This window comes from Capronia epimyces (assembly GCF_000585565.1).
Source record: "Capronia epimyces CBS 606.96 chromosome Unknown aczIQ-supercont1.3, whole genome shotgun sequence".
Classification (NCBI taxonomy): domain Eukaryota; kingdom Fungi; phylum Ascomycota; class Eurotiomycetes; order Chaetothyriales; family Herpotrichiellaceae; genus Capronia; species Capronia epimyces.
The window spans coordinates 2,378,674-2,399,822 of NW_006912906.1; the positions used below are offsets into that span (position 1 = coordinate 2,378,674).

General features: G+C 54.0%; 7 protein-coding genes across 7 annotated transcripts in view; 4 read left to right on the top strand and 3 right to left on the bottom strand.

The window, feature by feature from the left end:
- Positions 1-589: 589 nt before the first annotated feature.
- On the top strand, positions 590-3,230 carry A1O3_04138 (glucan 1,3-beta-glucosidase; the record flags this gene model as incomplete). The annotated part of the gene is made up of 2 exons (XM_007734268.1): positions 590-803; positions 850-3,230. The coding sequence occupies 2 exons, from the start codon at positions 590-592 to the stop codon at positions 3,228-3,230; spliced, it is 2,595 nt and encodes an 864-aa protein (XP_007732458.1).
- A 763-nt stretch (positions 3,231-3,993) lies between these two features.
- Positions 3,994-8,037, top strand: A1O3_04139 (uncharacterized protein; the record flags this gene model as incomplete). Its single annotated transcript, XM_007734269.1, has 1 exon — positions 3,994-8,037. The coding sequence occupies one exon, from the start codon at positions 3,994-3,996 to the stop codon at positions 8,035-8,037; it is 4,044 nt and encodes a 1,347-aa protein (XP_007732459.1).
- Positions 8,038-8,875: 838 nt separating this feature from the next.
- A1O3_04140 (uncharacterized protein) lies at positions 8,876-10,398 on the bottom strand (the record flags this gene model as incomplete). The annotated part of the gene is made up of 2 exons (XM_007734270.1): positions 8,876-9,844; positions 10,192-10,398. 2 exons carry the CDS (start codon positions 10,396-10,398, stop codon positions 8,876-8,878), a joined length of 1,176 nt encoding a protein of 391 aa, XP_007732460.1.
- A 624-nt stretch (positions 10,399-11,022) lies between these two features.
- A1O3_04141 (uncharacterized protein) lies at positions 11,023-12,807 on the bottom strand (the record flags this gene model as incomplete). The annotated part of the gene is made up of 1 exon (XM_007734271.1): positions 11,023-12,807. One exon carries the CDS (start codon positions 12,805-12,807, stop codon positions 11,023-11,025), a length of 1,785 nt encoding a protein of 594 aa, XP_007732461.1.
- A 2,402-nt stretch (positions 12,808-15,209) lies between these two features.
- On the top strand, positions 15,210-17,333 carry A1O3_04142 (uncharacterized protein; the record flags this gene model as incomplete). The annotated part of the gene is made up of 5 exons (XM_007734272.1): positions 15,210-15,368; positions 15,423-15,504; positions 15,580-16,153; positions 16,206-16,591; positions 16,651-17,333. The coding sequence occupies 5 exons, from the start codon at positions 15,210-15,212 to the stop codon at positions 17,331-17,333; spliced, it is 1,884 nt and encodes a 627-aa protein (XP_007732462.1).
- A 939-nt stretch (positions 17,334-18,272) lies between these two features.
- Positions 18,273-20,158, top strand: A1O3_04143 (uncharacterized protein; the record flags this gene model as incomplete). The annotated part of the gene is made up of 6 exons (XM_007734273.1): positions 18,273-18,566; positions 18,686-18,743; positions 18,803-18,904; positions 18,971-19,259; positions 19,387-19,783; positions 19,865-20,158. The coding sequence occupies 6 exons, from the start codon at positions 18,273-18,275 to the stop codon at positions 20,156-20,158; spliced, it is 1,434 nt and encodes a 477-aa protein (XP_007732463.1).
- A 632-nt stretch (positions 20,159-20,790) lies between these two features.
- A1O3_04144 (uncharacterized protein) overlaps positions 20,791-21,149 on the bottom strand; it is a gene marked incomplete at both ends in the record, with an annotated part of 2,343 nt that continues 1,984 nt past the window's right edge. Inside the window, one exon of the mRNA XM_007734274.1 lies at positions 20,791-20,965. Coding sequence (XP_007732464.1) covers positions 20,791-20,965 — 175 coding nt within the window. The remainder of the gene's footprint in view (positions 20,966-21,149) is intronic.

Below are 21,149 nucleotides of genomic sequence, written 5' to 3' on the forward strand. Positions count from 1 at the left end.
ACTGCGCAGCAGCCTCCTGTTCATTCTTAATTTCTTCTATTCTTCCAATGATCATGCTGATGTGTCTTGTGTTTCTGTCTGGGATTCATTCGCTTCATAAAAAACGTTGGGAAATTTGAGCACTGTCGTTTGTTGGAAGGTTCTCCTCGTGCTGTCAATCACTGCGCAGTTGAGAATCTGCCGCACCCTCTTTCCGTCTGTTGCTTGTTATTCAGCTGCGCGCGGCACCTGCGATCGTCGCATGACCACTACGACTCAACTTGTTTTCTCTTGTCACTTGTCACTTGCCACTTGCGCAGTCGACACTTCCCACAGCAGTCTTTTGTCGTGCGTCTCATAGCATACGAAGTCTTTCGCACGGGTGGTGACGGGTGGTCGCAACTGCTCACCAGGCCTTCTTACCAACCGATCTTTCACCACCATTGACAAAACCGTCACGCACCCCCTCTGTGATTGTTCCCTTCAAGCAGGACTTGGTGCAATCGACACGACTGTTTGTCTGGTGCTGGCCACCTCAAAGTATTAGGATCTGAGATCTGTCCCGACCCCCTTTTTTACCGATACAGCCTTCTTCCTTACCCCAGAGAACATGATTCTGCAACACAATTCGATCATGATGTTGTTCCTCTACTTCATCCTCCCATGGCTCTGTGGCGCCATTCCAAGCCCACATGCACCAGCAAAACCACGACAGGCAACCTCCCCTTACTGGTTCTCTCAGATCGAGCGACAAGGAACCGTTGCTTTCGGCTCTGACCCAAACTACAAGATCTTTCGCAATGTCAAAGACTATGGCGCTGTTGGTGAGTACACTGGTACTTAAACGCTAGAATGCGCTGACAGCTCAAGGTGATGGCGTGACCGATGATACAGTTGCCATCAACAATGCCGTCTCTGACGGAAGTAGATGTGGAATGGGCTGCGACAGCTCAACTACCACACCGGCAATTGTCTACTTTCCTCCTGGTACATATGCTGTATCGGCACCCATCGTCCAGTACTACTACACACAATTTGTCGGTGATGCTATCACTATCCCGACCATTATGGCTCTACCAAGTTTTGAGGGTCTCGCAATCATTGACACCGATCCATACATCCCCGGCGGCAACGGTGCCCAGTGGTACACCAACCAAAACAATTTCTACCGCCAAGTGCGAAACTTCGTGATTGACTTGACCCATATGCCAGAGGACAGAGGTGCTGGGATCCACTGGCAAGTTGCACAAGCGACCAGCTTACAGAACATTGTTTTCAATATGTGCGCCAAAAGTCCCACCAACAAGCAGCAGGGAATCTTCATGGACAATGGATCTGGGGGCTTCATCAGCGACCTTGTTTTCAACGGTGGCAATTACGGTGCATTCTTGGGCAACCAGCAATTCACCAGCAGGAACTTGACCTTCAACGGATGCAATACTGCGGTTTTCATGAACTGGAATTGGCTGTGGACCTTCAAATCGCTGTCCATCAATCAATGCGATGTCGGTATCGACATGTCTAACCTGGCTGATGCCACCAATCAGACTGTCGGCTCTATCGTCGTTCTCGACAGCGTCATGAGAAACACCGGCATCGGAATTAAGACATCGTACAATCAAACAAGTCAGCCATCAACGGGTGGGACGCTGGCTCTGCAGAATGTGGATTTCACCAGTACTCAAGTTGCAATCGTCGGTGCAAACGGTGTGGATCAGATTCTCGCAGGATCGACTGTCGTCCAGTCATGGGGCCAAGGTGACGCATATCGTCCAGGCGATATTTCTCAACGAGTCAAACGGACGCCACAGGCAGATATAAGTTCGACATCTGGTGCTTGTTCAACTACCACAACTACAGAAACAGTGACAGTTTCGCCTGTGCCCGCGACCGTCAATATTTCTGTGACCACCACAACAGTGACTGTCTCTGCCCTGCCACCCCCTAGCACTAGTACAGGTGTTGGAATAGGTAATTATACCTCGAGTGCTTCCAGTTCAAAAGTTTGCACTGCAACATCGGTGGCACTGCAATCAGCACGAGTCCAGCAACAGCTGACAGCGCCCACGTTGCCTGCATCCCTTATGAACGGCAATGCTGTGTTCGAACGATCGAAGCCACAATATGAAAACACACCAGTCTCGTCGTTTGTGAGCGTCAAGTCTGCGGGAGCCAAAGGGGACGGCGTGACTGATGACACCGCTGTCATCCAGAGCATCTTGGACAAGGCGGCCCCCGGCCAGATAATATACTTCGATCATGGCGCCTACGTTGTCACAAACACAGTGAAGGTACCAAACAATATCAAAATCACTGGCGAGATATGGCCTTTGATCATGGCCAAGGGTAGTGCTTTCGCAGACCTGAACAATCCAAAACCCGTTTTCCAAATTGGTCTGCCAGGCGATACTGGCTCTGTGGAAATCACAGACCTCATCTTTGAGACAATGGGGCCGCTGCCTGGGGCAATCATGGTGGAATGGAACGTGGCCGAGACATCTCAGGGCTCTTGTGGGATGTGGGATGTCCACTTCCGCATCGGAGGAACTGCAGGCACCCTCTTACAGCAAGACACCTGCCAGGCCAATGTGACCGGGTCTTTCCAATTCAAGCCGGAATGTGCGGGCTCATTTTTGATGATGCATATTACACAGCAGGCCTCGGCCTATCTCGAAAACTGTTGGTTTTGGGTTGCTGATCATGAACTTGACCTCACTGGCCACAGTCAAACCGACATCTTCAATGGCCGTGGTCTCTTGGTGGAGAGTCAAGGCCCTGTATGGCTTTGGGGTACTTCATCGGAGCACAGCCAGCTTTACAACTACCAATTCTCCAACGCGCAAGACATTTTCATGGGTGCCATCCAGACCGAGACTGCGTACATGCAGGCCTCGCCTGACGCTTTAAATGGAGGATTTCCGCCAAACCCCACCTTTAAGGACCCAAACTTTGCAGACTGCACTACCGAATCCTGCAAGAAGACCTGGGGCTTGCGCATTGTTGATTCTGACAATGTGTACATGTATGGCGCGGGCCTGTACAGTTTCTTCGACAATTACATCCAGTCTTGCCTGGATACGGAGTCCTGTCAGGAAAACATGGTCGACATCGAGTGTTCGACGAATGTGAGCCTGTATGGCCTCACGACTAAGGCGTCGGTCAACATGGTCAGCATCGATGGCACCCCGGAGGCTGTGGGTCGGGACCACGTCAACGGGTTTGGGCAAACACTGCTGTTGTTCGAAACCTAGGATTGGACACGCCACCACAGAATATGGAACAGGAGGATCGACATTGGCACCTCTCATGACGAAGTGATGATCTCTTGGGCTATATGAATGGAATCAAGCGAGGACTGGTGCTATCAGGATTAAGCCGTCATTTGGTCTATGACAAACATACGTTCAGGAAGGCTTGGATTCAACAGGGGTTGGTTGGAATTCCACGTCCATAGTGATACCCACACAGCATATTAGGATGGAGGAGTCTCTGGGCTGGTGCTGCATCTTCATTTAATATTGGCGACAGAACAGAAAAAATGAGACGCAGAATGCTTTTATTGAAATTGACTGTCCCAGTGGCGTCGGCTTCCACCATTCCTCCCACGCACCACAACGTACTGCACCGAACTGCACCGTACCACACCGTAGCCCCTTGGATAAATGATAATCCGTTCCGGGGGGCCGACCCGGGGAAATAACGCTAGTCTCCCTTTGACTAGGTCAATTGGGATCTGCGGCCAATTGCAAGTGCTCGAAATCGCAGTCGGGGTTGGTGGGATACGAGCGGGATACGACTGGAAAGTGAAGTCTCATTATTGCAGCCTGCGCCCGGTTCAAAGTATCCTCACTCTTGTATCACGCTCGCCTCCCTTCTTTTTTTTGACGCTCTTCGTCCTCTGTCGTTAGCCTTCCGAGCGCTCTCCCCGTCTCCTTTACGTGAGTGAGTTTTCGTTCTTGCGAATCCGACGACAAACCCTCCAAATGCAAGTTCAATCTGGAGTCAGATCCAACAATGACCCTCAGACACCCTGAGCGTCTGAGCTCAGAAGGCGAGTCTGACAGCGACCCTTCTGCCACTGGAGTGAACTTGGAGTCTAATGTCCGTGACGCTCCTGGCGGTCTCTCCCGTACTGGTGTCGAAAGTGTTGCTTCACCACAAAGAAAGCAGCCGGTGTGCGAGCATCCTCCGATTGTCCACCCTTTCACCACGGATTTCGGTCCCAAGACCTTGACGAGATATTTACGATCAGAATGTCAAAGACTCGAGCTATCTGCAGTGTTGGACAAAGGGAAAGGAAGGGAGGCGGATTCCACAAATTTGAACCCGTCATACCATGGCCATACCTCCTGCGAGAGGCACCATATTCCATATACAGATGTGGAGTATGAAGTGGACGGCGATGTTAGCTCTTATGACAAATCTGTGATCTTCGGGACTCCTTTAGACGACCCAACGCATGAAGGACTCTCTCAAGTCTCGGATCAGTGTACGGGGCAGTCATCGACTGATGAGACGAGGACGCTTCCGACTACTGGTCTCTCGGACATTACAAACTTGCAGTCCACCTTCAATGAGTCGGACCCTCTGCAACCAGCTGCCTCTTACACGGGTACCCGACGGCCACAACGTCTGGTGCGAAAGGAGCTCGGTACTCGAGAAGCCCCCAGCGGCGAAAACGTCCCCAGTCTAATCCGACCATCGTCAAAGCAAACGACATCAACAAAGCCGTCGCGAGGCAGGTCGCAGCCTGCTATTACACCTCCCGATACCGACTCGAGGCGTAGGCCCTCAAGAGCCCAGAGCGCCAGCCATTCCTCTCAACCAGCAGACCATACTTCTCAACTTCCCCGTTCCGGATTGTCTCGCAGAACAAATTTTGAAGAACACACCAAGACTAAGAGGCAAGTGGTTAGAGCTATAACTGCCAGAGCACCTCAGACCCTAGAAGGATCTATTGGACAACCACGCAAGAAGGCACGCCAATTCACAGCCGCTGAACAATTCTCAGTCCCGTCGTCCTCGGCCGACAACACACACTCTAGCTTAGTATTTGCTCCAGCGAGCCCTTCGGAGAAGAGCAAGTCTCGATTACTTGAATCTGGTCATGCAGCTCTCCAAACTATTCAGTGCGAGACGCCGGAAAGCAGCAAACAGCCCATGATAAGCCCTGGGAGCAGCTTGCCCCAGGAGACTTTCATCAATGGAATTTCAACCCTGAAAGACGACAAGTCTTGCAACTCGCAGGGGAGAATACACGACTCTTGTGGTGAGCCCTTAGTGGATGAGAACTTACCCCCGGCATTTGATTACGCTGCGGTTGTGCCTGAATGCATTCCTGAGAGTGAGAAGCAGAAATTCCTGGACACCGCACGACGCCGCACATCGAACTCTTCCACGGACTCGGACTCGGACTCGGAGAGATACATTCCTGTGCCAGATCTAGATCGGCGACCCCGCCGAGAACAAGATGGGGCGGGAAAAGGCAAGACCCCGTGCAAGTGCTCTCATACTTATTACCCGCGGGTCTGGTTAGCATCAGAACCGCAGTCTACACTGGACTCTGGCCCAGGAAGTGTTGGAAGGACTTTACCGAGACCGAGGATCACAGCCGTCACGGGGACGACCGCGGCATCCCCATCCATCAGCTTGGAAGACTTCGACACCAATCTATGGATGGATATTGCCACCTATCTCTCCACGCAGGATCTTAAGCGGCTCCGACTTGTTAGCCATAAACTTGCAGGGGTCCTGGACAAGCTTCTGTTTCACAACGTGGTTGTCAATTTTGGCCAAAGCTTCTTTGACGTGACGGGCGGAAGCTATGACGGCGAAGCCGGTTGGTCGCCATCCAAGTCTATGTTTCAGGAGTATGGATCGAATATTAATCAGTTTGGTGTATCATTTGAGTACGACCTGGCTGGGCTTAGTTCTGCGAAGCCGAAAGTCATTGAAGAGGAGCAGACGGCCTGGTTTGGGACTTTCACTTGGCCAACGAAACAGTATCCACGCTTTCCAGCCTTGCAATCGGTGGAAGATCTGGTTGACCACAATCGTCCATTGCTGAAAGAGGCGTTCAAACATATCACTAAAGCTTCCGAACTTGGGCTTTGCATTGATAGTGGACATGGATGGCTCGAAGGACCTGATGTTTCAGATCTCGCTTTGTTCAGCCGGCGTCTGGGGAATGGGAGCAAAGTTTTTGGCAAGACCTTCGCAACGGAAGACGTCTGGACCACATTTGCCCGGGGCGAATATTTCCGGTGGGCGCAGCAGAACACAATCAATGAGACAACGAAACACCTACTTGAACATCGAACGCCGGAGCAGGGCTCTACAGTCAGAGAGATGAATTTCTTGAACTCGGTTCAGATCCGCGACATGGAAAGTTTCAGAGCCCAAGAACAACAGCCCGATTACGACCCAGACTGTCATATTGGTGGACCAGCTGGGACTACCGAGCAGCATGCCCTAAATTTTCCTCTTATTCTGGTTGGTCGCTGGATGCAGGCGAATACTGTGGCCGCAGGCCGCGTCGGTCGAGCAGCAGGTCGTCGGGGGGTTTCTCCCAGAAGACAGGCGCAATGGCCTTTGATCTTTAGTGGGCACAACGTTGCAGCTGAGGTGGGGGGCCACTGCACCTTTGTGCAGACTCTACTCTCGCATCCGATGAATTCACCTCTTCTCCCTGGCCATCTTACCGAAGCCCAGGCTCAATGGTTGCTGGAGACTGTCTGGGCACAACGAGCCTTTCTATCAGCGTACACAACTGCTATCATTACCAATAAGCAAAATTTCCGACGTATTCATACGGTCCGAATCTCCAAATTATCATCTGGTCTTCTTCCGTCTCTGGAACAGGGCGAGTTCTGGGGCTCGCTACCGGGCCTGAAGCAGCTTCAGATCCTCATTAGTCCTGATTGGCGACAAGAACATTGTATCGGAGATCGGAGCCATTCCAGGAACATGTCTATTTCCCCGGCTAAAGCTGCCCAGATGTTTACTCGGTTTCTTCGTTTATATGTGGTGAAGATGGAACATCTACACAGCCTGACTATCGGCTATGTTGGCGGAGGGGAACACGCTGTTGGTATGTGTGCCCGAAATCAGCATGTTTTGCCAGCTCCAATCGTACACGACCCGAAGCCTTGGCTCCATGAGAAGATGGACGGAAAGGAGCTTCTCGATTTGACAAAGTTTGACCATATCCGCGATCTGAAATTTGAGAACTGTTGGTTCAGTCCATGGATGCTGCAAGAATTTATGAAGAGGAGCTGGGACACCAGTCTCCACTCGTTGATTCTTGACTCGGTCAGCATGATCCCTTTTCATGACCCTACTCTCGAACATGCTTTGACTACCGCCGGAGATAATCTTCGTTGTCAGTACGACCCCTGGAACTGGCATCGAGAGAGTTTGCCCACCAGCGCAGCTTGGTGTCGGGTTCTGGAATGTATCACACCTGGCACCACGCCTGCTGAACGGAAGCATGAGGCCGGCTGCCACCGCACAGGTTCCCCGCCCCTACCCAAGCGAACATTCCGTGGGCACAACCAGAAAATCATCTTCAACAGCTGTGGTTATGTCAAGATTTCCCTGCCGAAGAAACTGCATCGTGGGTACAAACAGAACGCGGCGGTCTGCCATCTTTTTTCGCCTTTGGACAGTGGTCTTCGTGCCCGCAAAGAGCGGTTCAGCATGCAAGTTCCCCCAGCGAACTCGGACCCTGAGACACCCGTGACTGGTCTCCGCGTGCGTCATCCGCGTTCGAGTGAGACCGACTCTTGGAACCGGGTCATGATGAACAAGTACAGTTCAGACAGTGAGGATCATCCGTGGTTGGGCAACTTGACTCAATGCATACACCCGATTGAGAAGCGTGTTCTCGAGGAAGGCTGGGGCATGACGTTTGGCTGGCCTAATAATTTGGACCGCTGGGCTGCCGTTGAAGACGGGTTTTATGAGGGCGGGACAGGTCGATTCAGTGGCGTCGTTGAGAAGGACCACTTTCCAACCGACGGTGAAGACGGTGAAAGTTGGAGCCAGACGGCAAGCTGATCACCTGGCCTTGGAATCCGATGTCTCTTGGTTGGGACAGCGACAAGTCCGCCCTCAACGGCGGCAGGGAATAATTGTGCCTTACTTGGGCTCTATTCAAGTGTTGGAAGTTTCGCCTTTCACGGTACGACAAAGGTCTATCACGTAGCAGTGGCTGCAACAGTTTAACGACTTGGCTTGCGATAGACAACAGGATGGGATGGAATTGGCTTACGAGGCGCTCTCCGGAAGGGTTCAGGGATGTGATTGGACTCATGCTTTCGATTGTCATTACGAGACGCAACAACAGAAGATACCCATCCTGACCCGACGGTGGCAGGAGCAATGAAAGCAATGAAAGGAATGAAAGAAATGAAAAGCAATGAAAAGCAATGAAAAGCAATGAAAAGCAATGAAAAGCAATAACAAGCAATAACAAGCAACTGTTTTACATTAGTTCAATTCCATGTTTGCTCTTCACGTTCGGTGAGCCCGTAGATGCTATAGCTACGAGAGGCAGCCAATATGCGGTGGCCTAAGCCTCACGGCACGAACGAAGCCCAAGCCCACGTCTGCGGCCAGAGCTCCTAGTCAGCCCCTGTCCAGTGTTGAATACAGGTAGCTCATCATACGGATGGATACATGGACTGTATTGCACTGATGGCACTCATCCTCTCTCACTCGTATCAAACCCAGATGAGGATTAGTCCGAATCTTCTTTTGTTGACTTACCAGCATCCACGAGACTATTTGGCTCCTATCTCTTCCCTCTAGGAACACGCATCGCTCACTCCAGACTATTCAGCTCCTATCTTTTCCCTCTAGGAAGACGCATCGCTCACTCCAGACTATTTGGCTCCTAACCTTTCCTCCCTCTAGGAAGACGCTTCGCTCCTTTCACAGGCGGGTCGTCGCTCGATGGCTGGACGGCAGATTGGGATTGGGATTGTCGTTTCGTCGCGGACTCGGGCTGTTTCCCATGTCTCATCGGAGGGTGGACGGATCCTAGGTGCTGGGCCTGGCCCTGGCTCTGAGCCCGAGCCCCGGAGGAGGTTGGATCTCCCGCAGCCTGCGAGGCGATCGTAGCAGCGTCTATGACGTCTTGAGGGGGCCGTGGTTGGATCGCTCGGTAGCCACCGGGTTGAAGCGGTGGAGGCGGAGGTGGAGGTGGAGGGATGATCGGCGGTGGCAGTGTATCGTACTTGCGTGCCGACAGGACCTGTGCCTGTTCCTGTTCCTGGGCTTCGGCTTCGCTGTGCGCTGGCGCTGGTGATGGTGAGACTATTGGTGACCATCCGGGGTGTCGCCTCTTCATGTAGGCCACGAGTTCTGCTGGACTGTCGAAAGTGTTCCAATCGAATGGTTGTTCTGGTTGCTGCGGCTGCGGCGGCTCTATCCAGGGCGGAAGTGCGGGTGCGGGTGCTTGATAGCCCTGATATGGCCCAGGTAGATGACTCGGCCCTGGCTGCTGGCTCGGGAATGTAAGTTGGGCTGGAGGGGCCGGGATCGAGGTCAGAACGGCACCTGGCTGCCAGCTCTGCAGGGGTGATTGGCCTGCGCCTGGCTGTTGACCTTGGGGAAAGAGAGTGCTGGGTCCTGGCGGATAGGTTGGCCAAAGGCGTTGTTGACTCGGAATTGCTTTTGCTTGTTGGCTATTAGGGACAACCGCCCGTCTAGGGCCAGCCTGACCTCCTTGAAAAGATGGTCGACTGGGCCGTACACCCTCCGCGGCATGCTTCTCTCTTTCTCGGTCCACGACCAGCTCCAAGATGGACTTCCCCAGTCCATCACCGTGACGACTGAGGATCTCTAGAACGGAAAGCTTGGTCTATGGGCAAGTTAGCCTGGCTCATACTTGAATCCTAAAAGTGTATCGATAGAGTGGGGGGAGGGATTTCCAGATCGGAGGACCCTGGGAAGAGCTGGAGACGGGAGGATCCTGGTAAAGCTTGAGACGGATGGGTAGTGGAGGAGGTTTCAGGACTAGGGGGAGAAGGTCAGTGCAGGAGATTTCAGGAATAGGGGGAGAAGGTCAGTGGAGGTGTCAAGAATAGGCGGAGAAGAACAGTTGACGAGGTTTCAGGACAGGCGGAGAAGGATGGATAGTCGGGAACCGTCTTGATAGTGAGGTGGTGAATGAGGTACTGTACGAGCAGCAGGACAGGAAAGTCTTACTTCGCCCTTTGCTAAAAGGAGCTGTGTCAGCAACAGCACGAGGCGCGATTGTCGCTGCACCAGCCCGTCCCAATGTGGACTGTTCCTGAGGGTTTGGATGTTGGGGTCGTTGGCAAAGTCGGTGAGCTTGTCTCCTATGGCCTCAGCAATCTCCCAGTCATATTTCAACCGCCACCAGATTTCTTGCATGTAGTCTTCTTGACTCATTTCTTTAGTGCCGGGGGAGGGCGGGACTCTTGACACTGGTGAGGACTCTTGACACTGGTGAGGACTCTTGACACTGGTGAGGACTCTTGACACTGGTGAGGACTCTTGACACTGGTGAGTGGGAATGTACCTCTGAAAGGCTCTCGTGAACCAGAAGTCACTAAGTCACTGTGCCTGGGCAGCAGAGAGCAAGAAGCGAAGCGAAACGCATCATGGCAGACGTTATAAAGTTCTAGAAGATTGGGGTGAACCAACAGCGGCAGGCAGGGTGTTTTGCCCAGTTTGATGGATTCGTCCTGCTGGACAAACCAGGGCGGAAAGGTCGGTTTGCTGTGAATTCGCACAAACTTCTGATGCAGCAGCAGACCACGTTTGAGGACGATCAAGACCATGTTTGCCCAACGGGCTAGACAAGTGTAAGTACAAGTACAAATTGTCTCGTCGCGCCACGTCTGCGTTGTACGGTTAGTGGTATGCTACAAGGCTGCAACCCCTGGATTCATGGCACTGCCCAATGTCAACTGCTGTACGCGCTCTCTAACCAGAGTCAGCATCAACGCTCTCCCAGTCAGCACCACCATCTTGCCCTTTTTGTTGGAGGGAGGTTTGATCAGATGCCTGGCTTCAAGTCTGCTGCGTACATGTGTTGCACTTCCCACCCCGGGTACACTCCGGACTCAAATGAACCCAGACCTCCTCCTCTCCCATCTTGTGCAACTTCCCCCAGTACCGTTTCCTGCTTCCCGGCGTGATTCGCTTGATTCCCTCATGGGGAATCTTGAGTCTTATCGCCATCCATTTGGTATCTGGCTGATGCTCGGTCGGGAGATCGTGCAGAATGGGCAGATCTAACAGCTTTTTGTCTTCAACAAGGGTACGCAGAAACGGTTGATCAGGCCTCAGTATATGCTGAGGGATAACCCGCGCCAGGAAATCCAGTGATGCATCGAGGTTCAAATCAATCGCACGGACAGGGTCCGCGGTCATTTTCAGCACCAGACTCGCGATGTGGGGGTACAGGATGCAGAAGTCTGACTGGGATATATGCACTGTGCCCCTGACTGTGAGGAGCCAGGCGGGCTGACCAGCGTCTAGGGCCTCTTGTGCTATGTCCCGTGCAACGTTGAAATTGTCCGCCCAGTACATGAACGCCTCGGAGTTGATGCCCAGCAATGGTACCTGAATGTGATGGCTTGGGTTGGGACGCACCGGCATGCCCCAGATGTCGTAGACAATGCACTGCGTGACGTATTGAAAGCGACTTTCATCCCGCTGCCGTAGCAGTTCAACCGCAGTAGTGGCGCCAAATGAGTGTCCGACCATTGTGACACCGGTGGTGTGGAAACGATCAGTCCAGTAGGACCAGTCAATGCCGTCAAGCCCTGCCTTTGACGCGCCGATTGCTCCTTTGAGGCGGAGATTGCTCGCTGCTACCTTTGCACCATTTCCCGCACAGATGTCTCGCATGACCAGATACGCCTCATGGATCTCCGCGAGGCGAAGGTCGATCTGGGCACTTCGTAGTTCCTTGTCCACCTTGTGACCTGGAGTGGTGTCGTATTTGTCATGCTTCGGAAACACAAAGTCGACCATATCATACGGCCGATCAAGATCATCAGGTCGGTGCTCGATGTTGCCCATTCTCTCTCGATTGGGCCGGCTTGCGGGCCCATCCTTCGGGTGGTTTATCAGGGATCGTGGCCCACTGCCGTCTCTATGTTCCAACGCGACCACCACAAATCCATGGCTTGCAAACTCGCCACAGACCGAGGAATAGGCAGTCCGTGTGCCCCCCAGACCATGTGAGAAGATGATGAGAGGAAACTTCGGCTTCTCGGGCCCGCCTGGCGGAGGATCACCTTTCCTGCGTGTCGTCTTGCGATGATGCGCAGAGGCCCGCCCGTACTGCGGCCAGTGATCTGCAATCCTGGCGTTTTTGTATGCGGGCAGCTTTGTGAACCAAACGGTGCAGAAGAACCACAGCATTGTCAGCCGCTCTGGAAGTGTAGCAAACCTCCCGTATCCTCGGCTGGTGAGGTCCCTTGGCCTGCTGAGCCATGTTGGCCGGAACTTTTGCTTCGCGGCCGGGGTCTTGATCTCGACTGCAACATTGATGTGGGCGGGATAGTAGATGGTCATTAGCACAGTCTCGAGTGCGAGGACATGAACCTTCTGGCGTGTAATGTCGGAAAATGTACGTGGCTCTCTTGCCGGGACTTCGAGATCGATCGTGCCGACCTCGTAGGGTCCCGTGTATTTAGGCAGTTTGCCGTACAGGGGAACTTTGTCTCTAAAGCCCGTCGGCGGCCGCGCTTTGGGCTTGTGGCCTTTGGGGGCGTTGGATTGTCTAGTCTTTGCATGTCTTGGGTGGCCGAGGACGAAATCAGGGAAAATCGAAGAGGTGGGCATGATGGCTGAATGACGGCAAGGCTGGCTCCCTTCCCGTGCACGGTGTAGCCCTTTCTAACTACCACGCCGCTGGTGAGGACGGGCCGCCCTTTGGTCATGCTGAGAAGCTACCTTTCACGGACGCCAGGGGGGATTCATGCCATACAGGCTTTGATAAGTCGGGTTTTTGGATATGGCAAAGATGCAGATAGCACCTCTGTACTCCGTGCCTATGTGTAGGTACCTAGTAGGTGCCTAGGTCCTTAGGTATGTACTTGGTGACTGCCAGCGGGCAACGGCAAGATCACTGGGGCGCAGTCATTACGTCATGACGTCATTTGTTATGGGGTGCCGCACATCTACAGCAACCGCAGAATGATTTGACTATATTGGGGCTAGCTTGTAGTAGACCAGTCAGTCTAACTATGTTAGGAAGTCTACGCATTTCCCACCATCTATGTGTATTCGTCCCTTCCATGTCTTCAGCTCAACATCAGCAAGGTGAGCATCCAGCTCCGGCAAGCTCACTGTTTCAGTCTCAATCCTGCTGCCGCCATTGTCGAGACTGCGGTGAACATCTCAGATTTATGACTAAGGTATGTGTATGGGAAAACACATCGTGACTGAGACTATTCCAGGAAGAGATCGGGGCCGCCCCTGGCAATCTGACTGCTTTCGAACGGCGTCACGCCTTTCTCAGCTGGCGTAAATTGCCATCAACCTCCCCTGCATATGCTTGTAAGCGTGGTCGTCTCGGGACGCTAGAAAGCCTGGCTTCTCGATGAGCAAACACGTGTCTCCCATAACCTCTCCAGTCTCACCCTGGCCGTCATTGCCTGCAGTCAAGATAGAGCACAAGCACAAGCACAAGCCCAGGCACATGTCCTGACATCGAGGCCGTCTGCGTGGCAATGAATGTCACCAGCAGCAGGTGAAGGAGTGGCTTAGAAGTGGCTCGTCGATGTGTCCAGCGCGGGATGTGGTCCTTCCAGTGAGAACGTCGTTCTCTGGACAATTTGCAAGGAATACATGAGCTAAACGAGGCTTCACAAGGGGTCGAGGTCACCGCCAAGATTTCACAGAAGTTGGAGGGGGGAGCTGCAATTACTTGTGTTCTGAGGAGCGAAGAAGAACGGCATCCTGCTTCACTGATCTGGTAATGCTGGATGACCGGTCAGAGATCCCATGACATCGGCTGTCCATCGCTCGGCCGACCCATCACTCAGGTCGGCTGGTCATTCACGATGTTGAAAAGATTTTGAAGACGTTGGAACGCATCAACCTAGAGCGCTTAAGCTACCTTTCGCAGTCTTGCTGATCTGGACCAGGATCCGAGGACCAAGGATCCGAGTCCGAGACCCCAGTAACAGCTTACAGTAGGCAAAAAGGCCCTCGTCGTCCTTGGTTCGGCCGAAGTCACCGGATCCTCATAGATGATTGTCCTAGGGATAGTCCTGGAAACCCCTAGGCGTTCGTCAATGCGATGTGCGACACGTATACCTTCGCCCATGCTAGCACTAGGCCGGGGTTCCCATGAACGACGCAGCGGACCTTGACTGCTCCCGAAATGTGTGCCCTTGACTGCAGGACACTAATGACACCAGTGGAAGCACGTTCGATGGGCTTTGCATATTTCCAGAATTCCGAACCCAGGGCACCGTTATTTGCGACGGAGGGGGTCACAGATTGGGTGTCTTGCCCGTGGCCCCCGGCCCTGCAGACGTTGGCGCTCGCTTCTCTCGCTCGCTTCTTACGAGCTGGTTGGCAGGATGATGGTCTCGAAGCCGACGGTTGGGGTCCGTGCCGGTATTAGACTTCAATGTTGGTAATTCCACAGAGCGAAAGGGGGTGTCTGGCTGTTACGGGTGATAGCGTTCCTACATCCGAACTCCACATGTCAGCCTTACTGGCGTGGTTCAGCCCCTTCTCACAGATGACTGGTTGCATCGGTTCACCAAATCATCACCCGGCGCGACCGGAGTCGGAATCGATTCTTGCCCGTTACCCTCTCACCTCCCAGTTTGTTTCCCGACGTCTAACATTCTGCTCTCCGGGTAGCACCGGTCTTGCATCGTCTGGACAAGCCTCCACGACGTCCGCCGGCTCTGTCTGACGATCGTGGACATGCAATCTCCACCTGATATTAGCTTGCATCTCTTCCTTGAGGCCTAGCTTTCTACGGACTAGGCCTGGTCAATTCCGTCCCTACCCCGGTGGACTTCTCCAGGTCTTGGGTAATGCAATGAAATCTGGGGAATAGTACGGACTCTTTTGTGACCCCTTTCCGGCCCTGACCTGATGGAGATATAGAGCCAGCTCAGCCTTCAGCTCAGACCTAGTCTCACTCAGATTCTCTCTCTGTAGCCTCCGCCTTTCTTGTCCATCACCTTGTTGTCGTCCCATCATCCCGGACTTCTTCAGCGATGTCGACCAATCCAGAAAAAAACAGTCTCAGTGCGGACGCAACGCACCGCTCCGAGAAAGAGGTCGAGCACGATGAATCCGGACACAGGATCACGCCGCCTGTGTCTGACGTGGAGGAGGAATTCCACTTCACCATCGGCAAATTCATGGCCATCGCGGTAAGCATCTCTACGAAGCCGTTCGCCTTAAACATGATGCTGACGATGAGATAGGGCCTGCAAATAGGCTACTTGTCCGCCGTGTTTTGCATTCAGATGGTTTCTGCCATTCTGACCACAATCAACGCCGACATCGGTAGGTGAAAGTCCATGAGACTTGCAAGCCGTGGGCTTTCTCTACTCCGACCACCCGGCTGACTATGCGCCATAGGACCCTCAAGCGTTTTCTCCTGGATTTCCACCTCACAGGTCGTCCCTGTAGGAGTGTTCGGCCTTCTGGTTGGCCGCTTGGGCGACATTTACGGTCGACGATATTTCATTCTCCTCGGTGATATCTTCGGCCTCATCGGCTGCGTGGTCTCGGCCACCGGCAACAAGGTCGACACTCTCATCGGCGGAGGCATCTTTATCGGCATCGCATCTGCCAACCAGCAACAGGCATGGGCAGCGGTCTCGGAGATGGTTCCCAAGAAATATCGCGGCTTTGCCATCGGCATTTTCGAGTTGGCATGTGCCCCGGCGGGCGCGTTTGGTCCCATTATGGGAAACGCAATCGCCTACCACACCACCTGGCGTTGGGCGTACTGGGTCCCGTTCATCCTGAACTGTGTCGCCTTCGTCCTGGTCTTGTTCTTCTACCACCCGAAGAATCAATACATCCGGGAAGAGGGTAAGAGCCGTTGGCAGGAACTCCGCGACATGGACTGGATCGGATTTCTGCTCTGCGGCGCCGGCCTCTGCCTGTTCCTCCTGGGAATCTCTTTCGGTGGCAATCTGTTGGCCTGGTATGATGAATGCTTCACCCCCTTTGGGTCCTGCCCGCTAACAACCGTCCAGGAAATCCGGCGGCACCATCTCCATGATCGTCCTGGGAGGCGTTCTCTTGATCGCCTGTGGGTTTTACGAGGCATACGTCGACATGTTGTTCCCGCTGTTCCCTCCCGTGGTCCTGGGAAAGATCCGCGGAGTCACGTTTGTTCTTGTGGGCACATTCCTCTTCGGCATGTTGTACTACTCTACCGCGGTGTTGTGGCCCCAGCAAGTCCAGGCCCTTTATACCTCGGATCTGCTCAAGATCGGCTGGTATGCATCGGCGTTGGGTATCGCGGGGATCATCTCCTCTCCGTTATTCGGGTTTCTTTTCACGTTCGGCCACGCCCGCTTGCTGTTTATCTTTATCATTGTAATCGGCACGGTCGCGTCAGGATGCATGGCCATTGTTTGTAAGTCCCCAGCTTCCTGACCCTCTGACCTCTATCCCCGACGACTAACCCCTTTCCAGCGCCTAGCTCGAGCACTGCCTCTACTGTGCTGGTCGCCATGGAGGGCATCAGCGTCGGTGGCGGTATGATTGTCGCGACTGCCATGGTCCAGTTGGCGGTGGAGCACGAATACATCGGTATCGCGACTGCCCTGGCTGTCACTGCCCGCAACATCGGTGGCTCTGTTGGACAAGTCATCTACGTCAGCATTTTCACCGAGAAACTCAAGACGAATGTGGTCAAGTATGTTGCATACCCGCTCCTGGCCGCTGGCGTCTCGCCGAGCATCCTTCCGACCGTCGTGGAGGCGTTTAGCGGCGCGGCCCCGAAGTCGGTACTGGCCGGACTCACGCCCGCCCAGCTCGAGGTTGGGGTGAAGGGAGTGCAAAGTGCCTTCGTCCACTCGCTGCGGATTGTCTACCTGGTGTCGATTGCGTTTGGTGTGGTCGGAACCGTCATCGTCTGCTTTACCAAGAATGTGGACGAGTATATGACCAACCAAGTTGACATCCGACTGGATGAAGGAGCCAAACTGAACGCGGTGACGGATACTGGCGAAGGCCACATCATTCGGGTTGAGGAACAGGCGCTGCACCACACTCACATCCGCCACCACGGCGAACATGGCGCCCTCAGTCCGCGCCGTCAAGGGGAACATGGCGCCACCACTCCGCGCCACGAGCCTGCGGACGCCGCTGTTTGAAAATGTAGCCAATTGGTTCTGGTATAGGGCTGGGTCGAGGCTGGGTCGAGGGGATCGTAACGGGCTGGCCGCTGAGCGGCTTTACCTGTTCCCCGGGGGGATGGTGCCTGAGCCCACGACCGTACAGAAGAAGGGGAAAACCATGGGAAGAACAAGCGACCAAGTGGCGCCTGGCCAACAGTCGTCTTGTATCAAGGTATCGACTCGAAGGACTGAGAAGCACTCGTTAATACCTCCTGATTTGGATGTCCATGCCGGGGGTCTCGCTGTCCCTTACCAATAACATTGTAATTCTTGCACCGACCATTTCAGCTATTCTGCCCGCCTGCTGACATGCCTTCAATCTGTACATTAGATGGTAGATTGACAGAAGCGTCTTGCCCGTCGATATGAGAGCTGGACCGAGTTTTCCGTTCCCGGAGCACCACCAGGTGGAATCAGGCACATGCATGTATTACAGTAGAAGTCGGATAAATCCCAGATGCCGCCCCGACAGCAGGAGGCAGGCTTTGCGAGCATCGATCGGATTGCTCTAGAAGCCTCGGAGAAGGCCTGACCAGCGTACGGCATGCCCAGCGGTGGTGGTGGTGGGCTGCTCAGGCTTATGCGAGCCGGTATCTCAGGTCCACCTCATTCGGGCACGGGATCTTACGGGCCCGCGGCCCAGGAAGCATTGGCATTAATATCTGGCTGGAGAATGGACTTAAGCCGCTGGCCGGACGGAGTGAACCTCTAGAGGGTTTATATTAGTGGCACGTCCGCCAGTCTCTCGAGCAAGAGCAAGGAAGACGTTGTTGTTGCTGGACTGGATACCCCGCCGCTTGCCGCCTACAGTATCGGCATCAGACTCCGAATCAGGCTCAACATCAGGACCAGAATCAGTATCAGTATCATCCCCGCACCGCCTTCGCCTTCACAGTGTCAGCCAGCTCGCCCAACATGGCCGACGAACCCTCCTTCACCAGCTTCCACAACATCGTCGCCGGAAAGCCTCGCGGCTCGGAAAAGACCTCGTACACGGTCGATCCGGCCACGCTGGAAAACCTGTGGGAGATCCCCGTCGCCACGGAGCAGGATGTCCACGACGCCGTCACGGCGGCCAAGGACGCCTTCAAGTCATGGAAGAAGACGCCGTTCGACGAACGACTGCGGTTGTTGAAGGCCTGGGGCGACGCTTGCCGGCCGTATCTGAAGCAGTTCGGCGAAGTCATCATGAAGGAAAATGGGAAACCGGTATGCTTCCGTCCCGGCCCAGTCCGACCTTGACCTGGGATTGAGTGAGACCCAGGCCAAGGGCCATCCCTGAGGGTATGCAAAGCTGTGTTGTCGAGTGGTGACTGACCAGCCGGCAGAGAGCGTTTGGTGAATTCGAGGCCAACCACTCCTTCAACGAGGCCTTCAACTACTTCCGTGAGTTCCCTCCACGCCCGTGCAGAGGACGATCAGGTTGGTCTAACAGTGGAGCGGAGTCACCCTGAAGTTTCCCGAGGAAGACCACACGGTCAACGACCGGGACTACCATGTGCGATACACGCCTCTGGGGGTTGTGGTGGCCATCTGCGCCTGGAACTGTGAGTTTGTACCAATGATGTCCGCCACACTGTGTCTGGCCCGCTGACGGGAATGACCAACCCCAGTTCCGCTCGGCCAGCCCGTCATGAAGGCTCTGCCGGCGTTGCTGGCGGGCAACACCTGCATCGTCAAGACATCCCCCTTCACCCCCTACAGTGGCATGAAGGTGGTGGAACTGGCCCAGAAGATCCTGCCGCCGGGCGTGCTACAAGTCCTCAGCGGCGACGACCGACTCGGGCCCTGGCTCACCCATCATCCTTGGGTGAACAAGATCTCCTTCACCGGCTCCACGGCGTCGGGAAGAAAGGTGGCCGAAGCCGCGGCCAAAGGACTCAAACGCGTGACCCTGGAGCTGTAGGTCGATTCCATTGTGATTTCCTCGTTCCTCTTTCCTCTTTTCTCTCTCCTCTCTCCTCTCTCCTCTCTCATCCCTCTACCCTTCACAAGTGTCAACCCTGCTGACCTGACCCGTCGTCTACAGCGGTGGAAACGATCCGGCCATCGTATTCCCGGATGTCGATGTGGAGAAGATCGCGCCTGATCTCTGCTTCGGCTCCTTCTGGAACACGGGACAGGTGTGCACGGCGGTCAAGCGGATCTACATCCACAAAGACATCTACACGCAGCTACTCGACGCCATGGCTCGCGCGGTGAACAAGTGGAAGGTCGGGGCCGGCACGGAAGCCGGAGCCATGGTGGGGCCGATGCAGAACGAGATGCAGTACAAGAAGGTCCGAGGCCTTTTTGAGGAGGCCAAGCAGAAGGGTTATGCGGCCAAGTTCGGCGGAGACGTCAAGGACACCAAGGGCTTCTTCTTGGAGCCCACCATCATCGACAACCCGCCACCGGACTCGACGCTGGTGACGGAGGAGCAGTTTGTAAGTCTTTCCTTTCTGTCTCTCCGGCCCTCTACTAGTCATGCATAGCTGTTGCTTTGGAATACTAACATATGTCTCCAGGGACCAATCGTGCCGGCCATTCCGTGGTCCAGCGAAGAGGAAGTGATTGAAAGTGCCAACAATACCGCCATGGGTCTGGGCGCCAGTGTCTGGACCAAGGATCTCGACCGCGCCCGCCGGGTGGCCGAGCAGCTCGAGGTCGGCAGTGTGTACATCAACAGCTACGAGAAGGTCTCGTTCCGAGTGCCGTTTGGCGGCCACAAGGACAGCGGCATCGGCGTCGAGTGCGGCCCCAACGCCCTGGTGCCGTTCTGCAACATGCAGGTGCTGCACTACAACTTCAAGACGGCGTAGAGGAGCCGTAGAGTAAGAGCAAGTACAAGCCTTGGAGACGCGGAATGGAATGTCTGTTTCAAGACACCATAGAGACGCCTTGGAGACGCGAAATGGAACGTCTGTTTGGTCTGGTCTTTTCAGGGGCCTGTCAAAGGTTGAAATGTCCCATGTTCCCTGTCAAAGGTTGTAGTGTTCCATGTTCCATGTTCCCTACATATCAAAGGGGTATGGGGGAGCCCAAGCCTAAGCTATATAGTACGTATGCCTATACCTGCCTTCTGGTCAAATAAGGCTGGGAATGGGAATGCGCCTACTGTAAGTTTGAAAGCTTCCATAGCAGCAGAAACCAGAAACAATCATAGCCAATGTTCGCGGGTCGGGTCCTGTCAAGACACATCCTAAAGACATATCCTACAAGACACATCCTACAAGGTATATCCTACAAGGTATGTCCTAGTATATGATATGATATTGATATAGTTGTCATACAAGCATTTCTGATAAACCGAGTCACGAAAACGAAAACAGTTCTACGTCTCTCTCCCCCTTTATCTCTCTCTCTCTCACACACACACACACACACATTCTCTCTCTCTGTGTCTGTGTGTGTGTCTGTGTCTTAGGTGCAAATTCCCAATCAACAACTCATCCTAGACGTCGAAACTCCGCTGCCTGTCTTCGTTGCCCACCAGTCCCCAGAACCATGTGATATCCCTGCCGTCGATGTCACGGAGCGAGAAGCCGTTACCCAGGAATTGCCAGCGGTTGCGGTTCTTGTACTTGATCTCGAAATCCTCGAAGCGCGGCTTTTCCAGAATCTCCATTCTGGATGTAGTAGCGAGGTCAGTAAGTGAGCGAAAGAAGGGACGGGGACGGTAACAGGGATAGGGATAGCCAGTGCAAATAGAAGGGATAGTCAAGAGAAGGGATAGTCAAGAGAAGGGATAGTCAAGAGAAGGGATAGTCAAGAGAAGGGATAGTCAAGAGAAGGGATAGTCAAGAGAAGGGA